Source organism: Microtus oregoni, unplaced genomic scaffold, assembly GCF_018167655.1.
Source record: "Microtus oregoni isolate MIOR12 unplaced genomic scaffold, Mior012 000014F_ref0000157, whole genome shotgun sequence".
Taxonomy (NCBI): Eukaryota; Metazoa; Chordata; class Mammalia; order Rodentia; family Cricetidae; genus Microtus; species Microtus oregoni.
In genome coordinates, this window is record NW_024543073.1 from 42,062,519 (window position 1) to 42,076,431 (window position 13,913).

A 13,913-nucleotide genomic window follows, 5' to 3' on the forward strand; every position below is an offset into this window, starting at 1 on the left:
GCAGTCGCAAAGCTACTCACATCAGCACAGCCTATCTGGGAACTTTACTGATAGGGAGAACTTTGTCATACGCTTCTTGAATTGTGTGTCACTACAGAAAGAGAACTAAAGTCAAGTCAAGGGTAATTGACAAACAAAAACAATTACCGGTCACTTACTGAAATTTTCTCCTCTGTCTGAAAACAAAGTACAAATGATGGTGAAGCCTTAATTTCTTGTGTTGGAACCTGCCAGCCTATGCCCTTTGAAACAGTGGACTTTATATTCAAAGCTCTAAGTCAATGTTAGCACTGCATTATGGGACTATCACAGTGACTATGGTTATCGCCATAAACAGCCAGTGTTGTGTTAGCAGAAGGGCTGCTTGTGCCAGGAAAAATGCAAATAGAGAGAAGAATTCGTAGCAGGTGTCAGATTTTTTTTTTTAAAGGAAACGTTGGGGTAAAAAAAGACGACAAATGTCTCAATTTTCTAATGCGAGGTCGCCCCCACCTCTCATTCTCACCATATAAGGATATATTGCCAGAGACGTGTGTGTGTGTGTGTGTGTGTGTGTGTACCCGTGTGTGTGTGTGTACCCGTGTGTGTGTATGTGGAGCACAGTTATTCGGGATCAGGTTAACAGCTGTTTTAAGAGACACTCTTTTGGTTCTCCCAAAGGAGTCTCAGTCATTTTAGTGGGCAGATCTCACAGAGACCTCACTCTAAAAAGAAGAAACTGAGGCAGCTCACGGCTCTGACTCACCCGAGATCACAGTGTTGTTTGCACTCAGGCTGACACATGACACAGCCAGGTCCAGTGTCCACCCGAAGGCTTTACATTTAGCTTTGTCATAATTTACTTTACAACTTGGAACTCAGCACCTTCACTGGGAATGATTAACAGGGGTTACTTTCGTCACTGCTCCCACAGAATGCCCACACAGTGAAGTAAAGAACACGTACACCACGGCCATTACTCTCTTCTTTCAGTCGAAAAAGTAGTCTAGGTGACAGTCATCTCTCTTTCCAACTACTCAGTAGGCTAACAAATTATATCTCCTTTCTCTACCAAGTCCCAAACCCCATGGAGAACAGGACAGACCAGCAATGACCGGCTTCTATGCTGGAAGCACCTTTCATTCTTAACAAGGAGCAAGGCTACATGGGAAGGCCTGGTGGCACTGCCTGTACCCCAACATCCAGGAGACTGGAGAAGTAGAGTCTAAGACACCTGTGTCTCAAAACAAAACAAAACAAAAATCAAAGGTTCAAAAAACAATAAAAAACTGTTTATGTGTTATAACAAAATTAAGTTTTAAGCAGAAACTGCTATTTAACTCATTTTAAAAACAATCATATTAATATAAACATAAGTTTATGAAAACAACAACTTCTCCAAATGAAAAACTTTGGTGAAGAAACAGACCTTTTCTTTTTTTCTGGCAAGTCTATTGTCTTCTTTTAATATAAGAGCCAGATTCTCACATCAACCCCTGCATTCAGCATAGACTAATACAGTTTGCTCATGAACATGGAAAAAAGTAGCCTCCTATGGATTTCCTAGAGATAGGAAGAACACTATAAAGGTCATTACAGGCAATGAATCTTTGGAACCACAGTGAAAACTGACTTAGTACTCTTTCGGAAATGGCGAATGGTTAATAGTAACAACATTGAATTTGAACAAATCCCAAGCTACTCAAACATCACTACAGTCCACTACCAATCCACTGGTCCATCTCCACTCTGAGAAGACCTTTAACCCATCATGAGCTATGATTTCATGAACCTCTTTGGAAAGGTGTCAGAACCCCCAGATCACAGTTTGAAATCTTCAGGTTTTACCCAGAGACTCCGGAGAGACGCTACTGTGGTCAACAAATGGCATCGCCCATGACCTTGACCCTTTGCAGTCATCAATGCTTTATTTACCCAGCATTCTTTGAAATGGGATGTTATCACAAGTGAAAAAAACTGGAAAAATTAATTTTGTCTAAAAAGATCATTTCTGTCTAAAAAATTAATTGTCTAAGAAAGAGACCGATGGTGAAACATGGGTGAGACAAAATGCAGAAACCAGCCTATGTGCCCTCTGACCCTCGACTGCACTCCGGAAATGCTCAGGCTGCCTTCCCCAACGAAAGCTGTACAGACTTAGAACCACCGGGATGGCAAGCAACACCAACCTTTGACAGTGAAATGTGGAGAGCTTGATCTTGTTGACACAAAACCCGCAAATGTGCAAGCAGAAAGGCTCCTCTTCCCGTGTGACAGGAGAAGGCAGTCTCAGTGCCACAGACACAGTCTGGTCACTCAGACCCATGGCATGCCTAAGGAGACTGAGTCACGGCTAATCAGGAGGGTCTGGGCCACAGCACTGGAATGCAACCTGCTGTGCTATGAAGAACCGTTAAGAATGTATTTTTTATGTAACATTTGCTTCTTTAAAATAAAGAAGAAAAATATTTGATCCAGTAATAAGGGAATGGATTCTCAAACCAAAAGTTTTTGCTTGTGTTTGAAAAAGACAGAAAAAAAGCTCCAGTAAAAAATATTGGATTATAGGTATAATTGATGTTCTGTTAATAGGATGGATATATTTTCTACAAAATAAAGATAGAAGGAAATGAAGGGAAACAGGAAATACCCACATATTCTTAGATGCCAATGAGATAAAGTGTAGTTAGAAAAGTTATACTTTATATATTCCACAAAAGGTTCACTTATCACATTCATGTAATAAAACCAGAATTGAAGCAAAGTCCAAAGCAAGTACTCATTGCATAAATAAGAACCACCCTTTACCCTCACATCTAAAACCTCTTCCGTGTTTTTCTAAACATACACAACACACTCTCTGCAACAAGGAAACCAAGACACATTTGACAGTAAACAGAGCATATCTTCTTACAGATCTCACATGCTATAACTGTACCAATTCAGAACTAGAGTGACAATTATAATTTCTAATATGAGAAAGTAAAATTGCCCACTAAGTGCTTTTAGATGGCTGAGTCTTTAAACGCCTTCACAGTTAAGGAAATAATTTATTTGGACAGGAAACTACGACTTTTATATAATTAGCCTACTACCTTCACCCAGCTTTCCCCCCAAAAGAAACCTTCCTAGAAAATAGAGAGAAGGAAGCGTGTAGGTAACAGATTTGGGGATCTGTTTTATTTCACAAACTATTGAAGTAATTAATAAAGAATTTTAATATCAAAAGGAAACTAGGACCATGAGGATAAGTAATTTAATACAGTCTCAGCGAACCAGAGAACAACCAAGGGGTAAAAATGAGCACTAGTCTGCTAAAGAAAATACAGTAACTGGTAGTAGAAAACGAACATTTTCCAAACACTAAAACAGACAACAGAGGGGCACTTATATATGCTTCTTCAAAGGCAATGCAAACATTTTATAAGATATCTTAAGAAGTTTTTTGTTCCTCTATTTCAAATCATAGTGCTATATCAACATTCCAAAGAGAATAAAATGACCAACCTTAAACAAAAGTAAAACTCAGTCTCTTGAATGCAAAAATAAAGACAGGATGTAACAATTTACAAAGCCAGGAGTTTCAAAATAATGTAATCAAAGAAAAACAAACAAAGAAAGAAAGAGAAAGAAAAGGAAAAAGGAAGGGAGAAGAGAGAAAGGATAACAAAATACATCAACTTACTTTGACACATTTTCTGGAATGTACTCTAGGACCGGGTATCCATCACTTCTCCTAGATGGCAGGTCACCGTGTGGTTTCCATGACTCCACTAATGTATTGACGGGTGGAAAGGAACTCAAGTGTTGGAAAGATTGGTCTCTAGGTGACCGAGATAAAGATATTGTACCTTGAGCACCAATCCGGTAGTGAAAGGACTGTCCACCTGAATTCACACCAACGATGGCAGATGATGGGATGCTGGTCTCAGAGTAATAGCTCCCATCATCTGGTTCTTGCTTAATCCCCATTGGGAATGCACTGCCCTCACAGCTACCGTCAAAACCGGGCACAGGTGGTCCTAAAATTCCTGATAGGGAATAATAGTCTTTATCATCCATAAAGGAAAAATATGAGCCATCCATGAATGGAAACGGGTTGACCGTGGGGTTCCCTTTAAGAGAGGAGCCTGAACACGAGTGCTTGGTTGATTCTTGCTTTATTGGTACAGAGAATGGAGAACCGGGGTTGATTTTGCTGTTTCCTCCCAAGCAGGAGCTGCTGAAAGTCCCGTCTGGTTCTGGTTTTATGTACTGGACAATGTTGAGCTGGCCAGTCACACCATTGGAGATGGCCTTCTCGACTTCCTCTGTCTTAGGGAAAGGAACGTCATGAGCACCTTTCTCATGGGTGTCTGGACTGGGAACCACATCCCGGATGGCACCTGCTGCAGCAGCAGAGCCTGAAGCAGCATAGCCGAAGGCATTGTTGATGGGGCTGCAGATGGACCCCACAGTGCTGGCTGTCGGGCTGGAGAGTGTGGATCTGTTGTTGGTGTTGGAAGGGCTGGAAACGGAGCACCTTGAGTTGTTAAGATTTGCCGGGCTGGACACAGAGGAGCGCAGAGTGACATTATTCGGACTGGAGACTGGAGATTTTACACTGCAGTGACTCGGAGGGCTGGAAATCGGGGATTTCATGCTGCTTAAGGGACTTGAAAGAGGGGAGCCCACGTTGCTAGCATGAGTGGGGCTGTGCGACCGTGAGCCTCGGTTTTCAACACTGGGGGAGCATGTTAGAGGGGTTCCTTGAGTGATGGGACTGTGCACTGGGAAACTGCCAAAGCCGGCTGTGGAGGAGGACATGGAGTTGATGCCCGCAGGGCTGCAGACCGAAGACGACATGTTCAGCGGGCTGCAAACAGAGGGGCTCTTCTCGTGACAGATGATTGGGCTTTTAACAATGGCACGCATGACCCCACCATTCATGGAGCCTCCAGAGTCAGGCATGAATGACCTCAAAGGCCTGTTCATACCACTTAAGGTAGAGGGCCTGTGGCCATTCTCTTTGTAAAACTTCACCAGTTGCTCCATGTTTTGGTAAATCTTTGCTGGGCTCATGCTTCCTTGTTGGTTCTGATCGTAGGAGTAGTCGGCATCTCTCACAGAGTCCATGTATAAGCCCATGGATTCAGCCACAGTGGCTGAGAGTTCCTTGGATTCCAGCTCAGTTTTAATATCAGATGGTAAAATCCCAGACCGACTATTGTCTTGCTGAAGGCAAGGGAGTAATTCTTGTTTTTCTTTGCTGCTTCCTAGAGTACTGTTGTTTGGGATAGCACCGGAAACGCAGCTGACATTGACAATCTCCATGTAGTTGTTCTCATCGGTCCTTTCTGCAGGTCCAAGAGAAGAACGCTCTACTGTCTGAGAAACTTGACTCCAGCGTCCTTCCATATCTAGACCTTCAGGGAGACTGTGGTAGCCTTTGGTTTCCATAGCTAACAAACAAGATTTATATTAACATATTAGAGTCAGTAACACAGTAGTAAGCTTAGGCATTCTAAAATTGCATTTACTGAGCTACACTATATATTCAATTTGGTATTAGCAATATTTCTAGTTGTATTAAAATTTATCTTCATGGGTGCTGACACAAAATATCACGCAGAGAGAATATCAACTATAACTTGTTCAGATGCGAGAAGACTCAAACCCAATTTTGCATCTCAATTAAAACTCGCTATAATTCAGCCTTCACAGTTTGTAAAAAACATTTATAAATGTTAACTTACTTGAATATTAAATAATCATCAGTATAATCGTAGGGATGGATGAGGTAATCAGAGAAGAAAGTGAGCACTGAGTGGGTGACTCAACAAGGCCTAAAGCATGGTGACAAATATCAAACTTAAAACTAACCTGGGTGACCTTTCCTTGAGATCCACTTCTACGCAGGAGCATGGCTGGTTTCCTTGCTGCTAAGCTTGCTCCCATAATAAAGCTCCTTTATACACTAAAACAAAACAAACAACTAACTTTATGACTCCAAAGTTTTGGGAAACTTGCTCATATAAAAGCTGCCTTCCATACGATCAAATACATAGCTTTATTATCAATGATATGCAATTAAGGGTACAGTTTCCAAATAAAGCTTAACAAATGGATAGCAATAGGGAAAATCATTGACAAATTGTTTCTAAAACAATAAGGCTTTCTTACAGTATATCAGTGGTGAAGACAGTTTAGTGTCAATTCTGAAGAGTGCAGGTGTATATAGACTGATTGACTTGGAGCACAGATTGTGGCAGTTGCCAGGCGGTTCAGCCACAGCAGTGACTCTTGTACTTCAATAACCAGCACCCTAGCTTAGCAATACCTCTCTTATGTCTTCCAACAGCTGGACATTTTCACTCTCAACTATGAATGAATGAAGCTTATGAAGGGCCCTGATCATTTAAGCATTTATTCAAGAATATTTCCAAAGCACTCGTTACATCCTGGGTCTAAGAACAGTTCTGAATCTGTAATAATGAAACGACCAGCCTAGTTTCCACCCTAGAGGGAGCCCATTGGAGTGTTTTCAATATACATTCATTTCCATCTGCTCTAATCAATAAATTTAGCTCATGGACAGATTGCAATAGGCTATATGCTCATAATTATTATATACTATATAATTCAGCACATTATTACAAGCCTTTCTGATATATTATTTAACTTCATGAACCAATCTATATACAAAAAGCAAAAACATACTCATAAACAATACAAGTCAGAGACTCAGGTGCTGGCCACATAACTATGTGCAAGACCTGGAATTTGATCTCAGGTCTCTTTGTTTACCAGTGTTTCCCAACCTGGGTCTTAAGGACACTTTCGGGCAGATCTTTATTGTTGTTGGAGGCCTGCCCTATGCGCTGGATTGTGTTAAGCAGGGTCTCTGTCTCTGAAGCACTAGATGCTGAGAGCACCACCTTCCCCGGTTGTGACAGCAACGAAGTCTGCAGATTATCAAATGTTCTTAGGGAGCAAGATCCCACCCCTGAACACTGCACTAAAGAAACAGAGCACTGCAAAATGAATTCGCTCTTATCTGTACATCTTAGAATTAAAAAAAAAAACCATGCCTGCGTACAGTTTTCAAATCTATATGTCCTGTGAAGCCTTCGTACATAAATGCAGTTCTTCGTACATAAAGCCCTGCATTCTTTCTCTGCTTGCCTCTAGCCTCTCTCCCCTACCCTTTCTTCATTAAAAGGAAAAAAATTGGAAGTCCTTTGCTACAGAATTTATATGAATTAACATTGCAAAACAATATAACGACTTCACTAAATAAATTTGTATTACATATCACAAGCCCCTCTAATGAAATATAATGCGCAAATTGCCTGAGTCTTACAATTGCCCCTAATTTTTTTGTATTTTGCAGTAGATTTTCATTTATGAGCAATCAGAAACTATCAATTCCACCACTGTGTCCCAGACGGATAGAAAAATGCAAATAAAAATGTTTAACTATTATACTATGATCAATACACAATTTATGAACCTTAAAATCTACCAATTATGTAGCATGCTTTCACTTAAAAACATTATTAATTCTTAATCAAAAATCAATCACTAAAAAGTAGAAAATAAATCAAATCACAAAGATTGAGGTAGTTATCTGGGAATTTCAGCCAAGAAAAAAAAAGAAAATAAGTATGGATGAAAACCAAGTTAAAGCCGAAACACACACAGAGTGAATTGAGACCTAAATCATTGCTAATAATGGGCTTTTTTTGGTTTTCACTCTCCTGAAAACTCCGTCATAGCAGTGAATTGGAAAATATAGTCAATATTATGTTCTCTTCTACTTCTATAGGAAATACTCTGTCCTTTCCACAGCAAAGACAGTCGGATACAGCTGAGGTATAGATGGTTCACATTCAGATCCATGAAGTATCTCAAGAACTATGTTCAGAGCAGAACTTCTTGTGTATGTCCATGCCATCCCAGTCCTCTCTTGAGCTCTCCTGTGGCCTCCCTAAAGACCTCTGTGTGAAGTGATCCCCCCGACTCCGCACTACAAGGCTTCCATGGGAATTCCTCCCAGTGTTGTAGCTGTAGCCACCAACCTCCCTTCCACCATAAGCAATAGGGCTCTGTGCCCTGAGACCCTTCTCCAGAACTTCAGACTCCCGACTGTCTGTCGGGAGAGATGGACACACTGCTTTTTATGAGATCTCAGTAAAATTCTGAGCTCTACAATCCCAGGGAGATTTTAAAGTACAGAAGCAGCGTATTTTTAATCCAGCACTCCCTGAAACAGTTTGATCTCTGTACATCTCGTTGCTGTTTGGAGGGCCTACTAATATTGTGAGGACCATTTGTCACGCTCCTCAGCGAGCCATATACCAGACCAGCGAAGGTCTCTAAGGCTCACAGAGAATCCTTCCTGGAGATAGTGGGTGCCAGCCACAGTTCCTCTCTACAGGGAAGAATTTTATCAGCTAACGTCAGAGAGCTGATCTCAACTGCCCAAAGTCTTGCTTCCCCAAACCCAGCACTCACATAATAGCCTCCTAAAGCCAACCATATTTCACAGCGTTATTGACAGGAAAATCATGAGGAATTTGCCATAGGCTTTTCTGAAATCTAAATTGGCTTTGTTCAAGGGATCCTCATCTATCAACCTCACCAACCTCTCAAATGACAGAGAGGAAAGGTCCTGCAGCCAGCACAGAAAAGTGGTCAGCAGCGAGCCTGCAAACACTTCCCCTGCAAACCTTGTTTCAGAGACTAGATGCTTTCAAAATAGCATCGCTGAGATATTTTATGCTGAGTCTTGCTTGGTTAGTATTTTAGTTAGTATTTTCTATAAACAAATGGGTTAAGTTAGAAATTTATTTCCTGTGTTGTCTAGGAAACTCGGGTTGTCTTTTTAGAATTGGCATAATGACCATGGCTTTGAACAGTAGTTCAGTCAACCCGAACTTACCAGAGACTACTAAAAATACGACTTGATGAATATGATCCTCATAAAACTTTAGCCTGAGGGTAAAGGGAAAGCTTTTGTTACTTAAGAACAAAATAAGGCAGTGAAATATATAAATTATATTCCTAGCTTAAGAAAAACTAGGCCTCTTAGCTTCCCAGTGAATACTGTACCAGAGACTCCTAGGTCATTATGACCTTTATTTCATGCAAAAGAAACAAAAAGGTGAGAAAAATTCACATAAGTAAGGGAAAGCACCAACAGGTTTCATGTGTATGTGTGTGTGCCCGCATGTGTATGTGCATATGTGTGCATGTGTGTGTGTGCATGTGTGTGCATGCGTGTGTGCATGTGTGTGTGCGTCTGTGTGTGTGCATGTGTGTGTGCCCGCACGTGTATGTGCATATGTGTGCGTGCGTGTGTGTGTGCCCGCACGTGTATGTGCATATGTGTGCATGCGTGTGTGTGCATGTGTGTGTGTGCGTCTGTGTGTGTGTGTTTGGAGTAGTACTAATATCCTGACGGGCACTTATTACTATTGTCTTAAATGAGCCATATGCCAGGTTTACAAACCTCTCTAAAGCTTAGAAGAATACACACGTACAGCCTTAAATGCTATTTCTGTGAAAGAAACAGACTTTAAAACTTTGTTTCATAGTCTGTTAAATTGCCCTTTTCCATAAAGAAGTAATTTATTTTTCCCCCATGAAATTATTAAAGACCCTTAGAAATCTGCATCTTTTCTGAAAACTTTCACTTTCAATCACTTTTACTGCTCTCCGATACATATCTCCTTCTTAATGGCACCTTCCCCCCAATCATGTCGCTTTCAGGTAGCACAGTTGAGACCCAGCTTGAGGGCTTCACGACACATGCCTGTTTTACAGGGCAGAAGATGACTTCAGGAAACCAGTTTTAGTCGCTCTGCCTCTCAGGACTGTCATCTTCCCCTCTTAGAATGAGGGGAAGTAGGATAAGTCTGCCAAGGTCACCTAACAGAGCAGGAGAACCAGTTAGAACTAAGCATACCTGACTTCTGTTCACTGGCCAACTGAACCACATCAGCTTTCCAATTGTTCTTTTAAACAAAACTACCTCTTCCACAAAGGAGAAAGTTCCGCTTTAGTCCCCCCCCCCCCAAGCCCCGCAACACAAACTTCTCTCCAAAAGTATTTCCATGGTAGTGTGTCATGTCAAACGTGAAATTAAAGCTCCAAGGAAGGACCACACAGATGGAGAATGCTGTTATCATTGCTATGTAAATATCACCAGTAACAGCACCTAGAGAATGAGGACCCGAAATATTAAGGAGCTTTTAAAATTCGGCGATCTTAATAACTCGTCTGCTAACAAAAGTTTTTCGAACTACGTTATAATAAATAAATAACGCAGATGGTATGATAAAGCATTGTGATTTAAACCTTGTCTTTTTAAAATGCAGCAGGAAAGCCATGCATCTAAAATCCATCTGGCCAGGGATGCCATCAAAAGCAACTTCATCCCTTTACCGTCCCTGCCCTGACAATCCCCTAGAGTTTCCCCAATATGAAGGAACGGGAAACGCAAGATTTTCCAGACCCTTTTATACAAGATCTATGGGGATCTGGCTTTTCAACTGCCCTATCGGCTACACCTCCCACCCAGATTGAGGAGCTTCCGCAATTGATAGATGAAAGAAACATTATTCAAATGTCTTCTAAAATTTGCAAAAGGAAAACGATCTGAAATTCATTTGTGGGGAAAGGGGAGGGTGGCAGACTTCCCACTGTCAAAGGCGGTTAAAAGCCGCTCTTTAGAGGGCATTTATCCAAAGTGGCCAAACTTTCCCAAAATAGTCCTCAGCCGGCCGGGGTGGGGGGGGCGGGGGGTGGAAAACCAAAACAAAACAACAAGCACACAGCACATACTGACTGTGCCTCCGGATTACGCAGCGGCTTCTCCTTGCAAAGTGCAAGCCACCCTTGCCGTGGCCGCACGTCGGGCAGGACCGGAGGCGCCCCACTGCGCACCCCTACACACCTGCCTCGGCCGGGGTCGTCTTCTCGCCTTCTACCTGTTGCAGCGCTTGCCACCTCCACGACACCCCTGCTGCGGAGCCCCCCTACATCCAACCACATCCAGGCCAGAGAGTGCCGCTCTCCCTGCAGAGGGAAAGCCGGAGGCAGAAGCGCTGGCGCCCAGGTGACTTGCACCGGCTTCCTCTGAGCAGCCTGAAGTTGGCTCTCTTCTCCCGGGCCCAATGACACCCTGGGTGCGCAGGAGCTAAGGGGAGGGGTCAGGGGCAGGGCCAGGGCCAGCAAAAGAGGGAGGGAACGAACCCGCTGGAGGGAGCGGGCAAAAGCCCAGGGGGGGTGGGGGTGGGCCAGCTGGAAGGCCGGTCCTTTTAAAAGCGGGTCACATGTCCAGAAAGTTCAGGTCGCTGTCCCGCCCGCCGGAACCATTTCCATTGGCCAAGGGGGAAACAAGGCTCCACGCTGTGCGGGCCAGGCTTGCTTCTCATTGGGCAATCGGAGCTGTCAGTCACCAGGCGGGCGACATGACTGATACAAAGTTGCTGCGACACAGCCTGGACTCGGCAGCTTCCTTAAAGCCGCAGAGGCAGTAGGTTCTCCGGGTTCGCGGAGGTGGCCACGATCCGGGGCACCCCTGCGCATGAAGCCCTTTAGCCCACATCTCTCCCTTGCCCCAAACTTGCTCTCATCTACCCAAGTGTCCCCCGGGGGGACCACAGGCAATCCGGAGAGAAGGGGAAACTGTGGTGACGCCGTAGCAGCCTAGCTGGTGTGCCCTCGCGCCCTCCACCTGCAGCGCCAGGTGAGCCGCAGCGACTCACACCCGACGCCGCCCACGGCGTCGGCAAGCCCAAGACGTCTCAGGTGGGCTTTCCCGGGACCCCTAACGCTCTGCTCCCCCCACCCCCCCTTCAGGTCTAAGTTACCTCCCCCGCCGAGCAGCCTTAGTCTCCGCTGTCGAGAGCCAGAGGATCACGTTCCCAGTCGATTTCAGTTTCCTTGCAGGAAAAGCGGGTGCTTTCGGTGCAGCCAAACCCCTTTAAACACAGCCTTCCTCCCACCCCACCCCCTGCCAAAAAAAAAAAAAGTGCCAGGGTCAAGAGCTGAGGCGCCTGATAATTTTGTTACTGTACTTACTACTTTAGTACTGGATTTTTCCACTAGTTCAATATGCAAGAAAGCTTACTATTGAGGACATGCGCTTTATAATATGTGGAAGGGGTGCACATAATTGGGGGCAGGCTTATTGGAGGAAGGGAAAGCTCTAAACTGTTTTCTAACGATCGTTTGCGCGAGAAAAATTTTGACTTCCCTTCTCCCCCACTCGGATTTTCCTCCCGCCCACCCAAACACTGCACTTGCTAAACCGAAGGATGGGCTCCTTAACTTTAATTCTAAGGACTTTTAGACTGGTGTGAGGCTCGGCTTTGGACTCCCCTGCTGGCTTGGAGTCGGCACCAGTGACGTACACACCTAAATCTGGTCCCCTGGCCCTTGGCGACCCACAGGCCGCAGGCGGCAGCTGTGCAGCTTTGGGCTCACCCTTGCTCCTGGCGAGCCAAGGCTCGGGAGGAGGAGGGCAGCTTGTGCCCTAAGGCCCCTCCTTTTCTTACAGTTAGTTAAGCCTCAGGATCCCGGATCCTATGCCCAGGGAGACTGGAACTCTCAGCCACTCCCGCAGGACACTCCCCAGAGGCATGGGGGACTGCAGCGGCGCCCAGGAGCTGATCAGATGCCGGACTCCGGTGCCCATCAGTCGCCTGAGCTGAACTAGCCCTGGAGCCCCTACCCATATGAATCCCCGCCGAGTGTCCCAACTTTCCCGCGAGGATAGCTGTCACGCGACATCTATTGCGCCCGGGGCCGCGCGCCGGTGGCGAGCTGGAGCTAGGGAAGTCCCGGACCCGGCGGCCCGGGCTCGCCAAGCAGCAGCGGCTGCAGCTCAGCCAGGGTGACAGAACTATTCATCATTAAAGAAATGGACGCGTCTCCTTTTTACTAAGTTTTTACCTTCCTTAGGGAGGGCTGGTCTTGCCCTGGATCGAAGCTCCTTGCAAAATCTAGGTTAGAACCGCGCGGAGTAGCCGCTGCGCTCTCTCCAGTCGCCCTGCAACCTTGTCCCGCGCGGGCCAGGCAGGCACCTGGCCTCCTGCCGGCAACCCACCTCGGTACGCCGACCCGCGTCCTTTCCCCTCTGCGCTGGCCTGGCCACCCCGGGGCCACCCCTGTTCTCCCAGACCCCCTCCCGCCACTGTAGGCGCAAAGTGACAGTCTCTGCACTCACCTTTTCTAGGACATGGTAGGGAGACCGGGGCGGGGGAGGGGGCAGCGAGACTCCCGCCGCCTCCGCCGCTGTTGCAGCCACCAGCAAGTCCAATACCAGCTGATCTGCGATGAGGATGGAGAGAGTAGCAATCCTGGCAGTCGCCCTACTGACGGTGGGTAGAGCAATAGAGCGACAGTGCAGTTATCCTGCTGGAGGCAGCGAGCCGGTGGCACCAAATCGCGCAGAGGGGGTTGCGAGCACCCGCCGGCCCCCAGCAGGGCAGCTGGGCCTGGGGCCGGCGGGTCTCCGGGGCTGCTGGTTCGCCCCGCGGTGACTGCGGAGGTTCCGGGAACCCGCCAGTCCCGCGGTAAGATTCCGCGCCCGCAGCGGAGAAGCGCGACTCTCCGCGCCCCTTCCTTGGGCTGGGATGGCCGGTGACAGCTCAGGCGACAGAGCGTGGTGTGTGTGTGTGTGTGTGTGTGTGTGTGTGTGTGTGTGTGTGTGTGTGTTTGTGGGGGCAGCCGCAGGGGGAGCCCGTGGAGCTGGGGCCCCCTCCCCGGGTCACACCCTCACTAGCAGTACGAGGCAGTCTAGTGTCCGGCCACCCGCTGGTGGGAGACAGGGTGCTGGTGGCGGTCGCTGGAACCCCAGTCACTGACAGCAAGGAGGCCAAGGGAAAACGGAACCCCAGTGCACGCACCCTGTACTCCCCTCCGCCCGGGTCCACAAAGTCGGC

At 46.0% G+C, this 13,913-nt stretch overlaps 1 protein-coding gene across 4 annotated transcripts in view; it reads right to left on the reverse strand.

Moving 5' to 3' along the window:
• Positions 1 to 13,463, reverse strand: part of Nr3c2 (nuclear receptor subfamily 3 group C member 2) — a 316,877-nt gene extending 303,414 nt beyond the window's left edge. Inside the window, exons 1-3 of one of the 4 annotated variants that reach the window (XM_041663285.1) lie at positions 13,196 to 13,463; positions 5,842 to 5,935; positions 3,665 to 5,420 (exon numbers count right to left, since the gene is read on the reverse strand). In XM_041663285.1, the coding sequence (XP_041519219.1) occupies positions 3,665 to 5,418 (1,754 nt within the window). In that variant the 5' untranslated portion in view covers positions 5,419 to 5,420; positions 5,842 to 5,935; positions 13,196 to 13,463. Of the gene's footprint in view, positions 1 to 3,664; positions 5,421 to 5,841; positions 5,936 to 10,918; positions 11,230 to 13,195 lie in introns of those variants that run through there. The other 3 variants (XM_041663284.1, XM_041663287.1, XM_041663286.1) reach the window with 3 other exon arrangements.
• Positions 13,464 to 13,913: the final 450 nt, after the last annotated feature.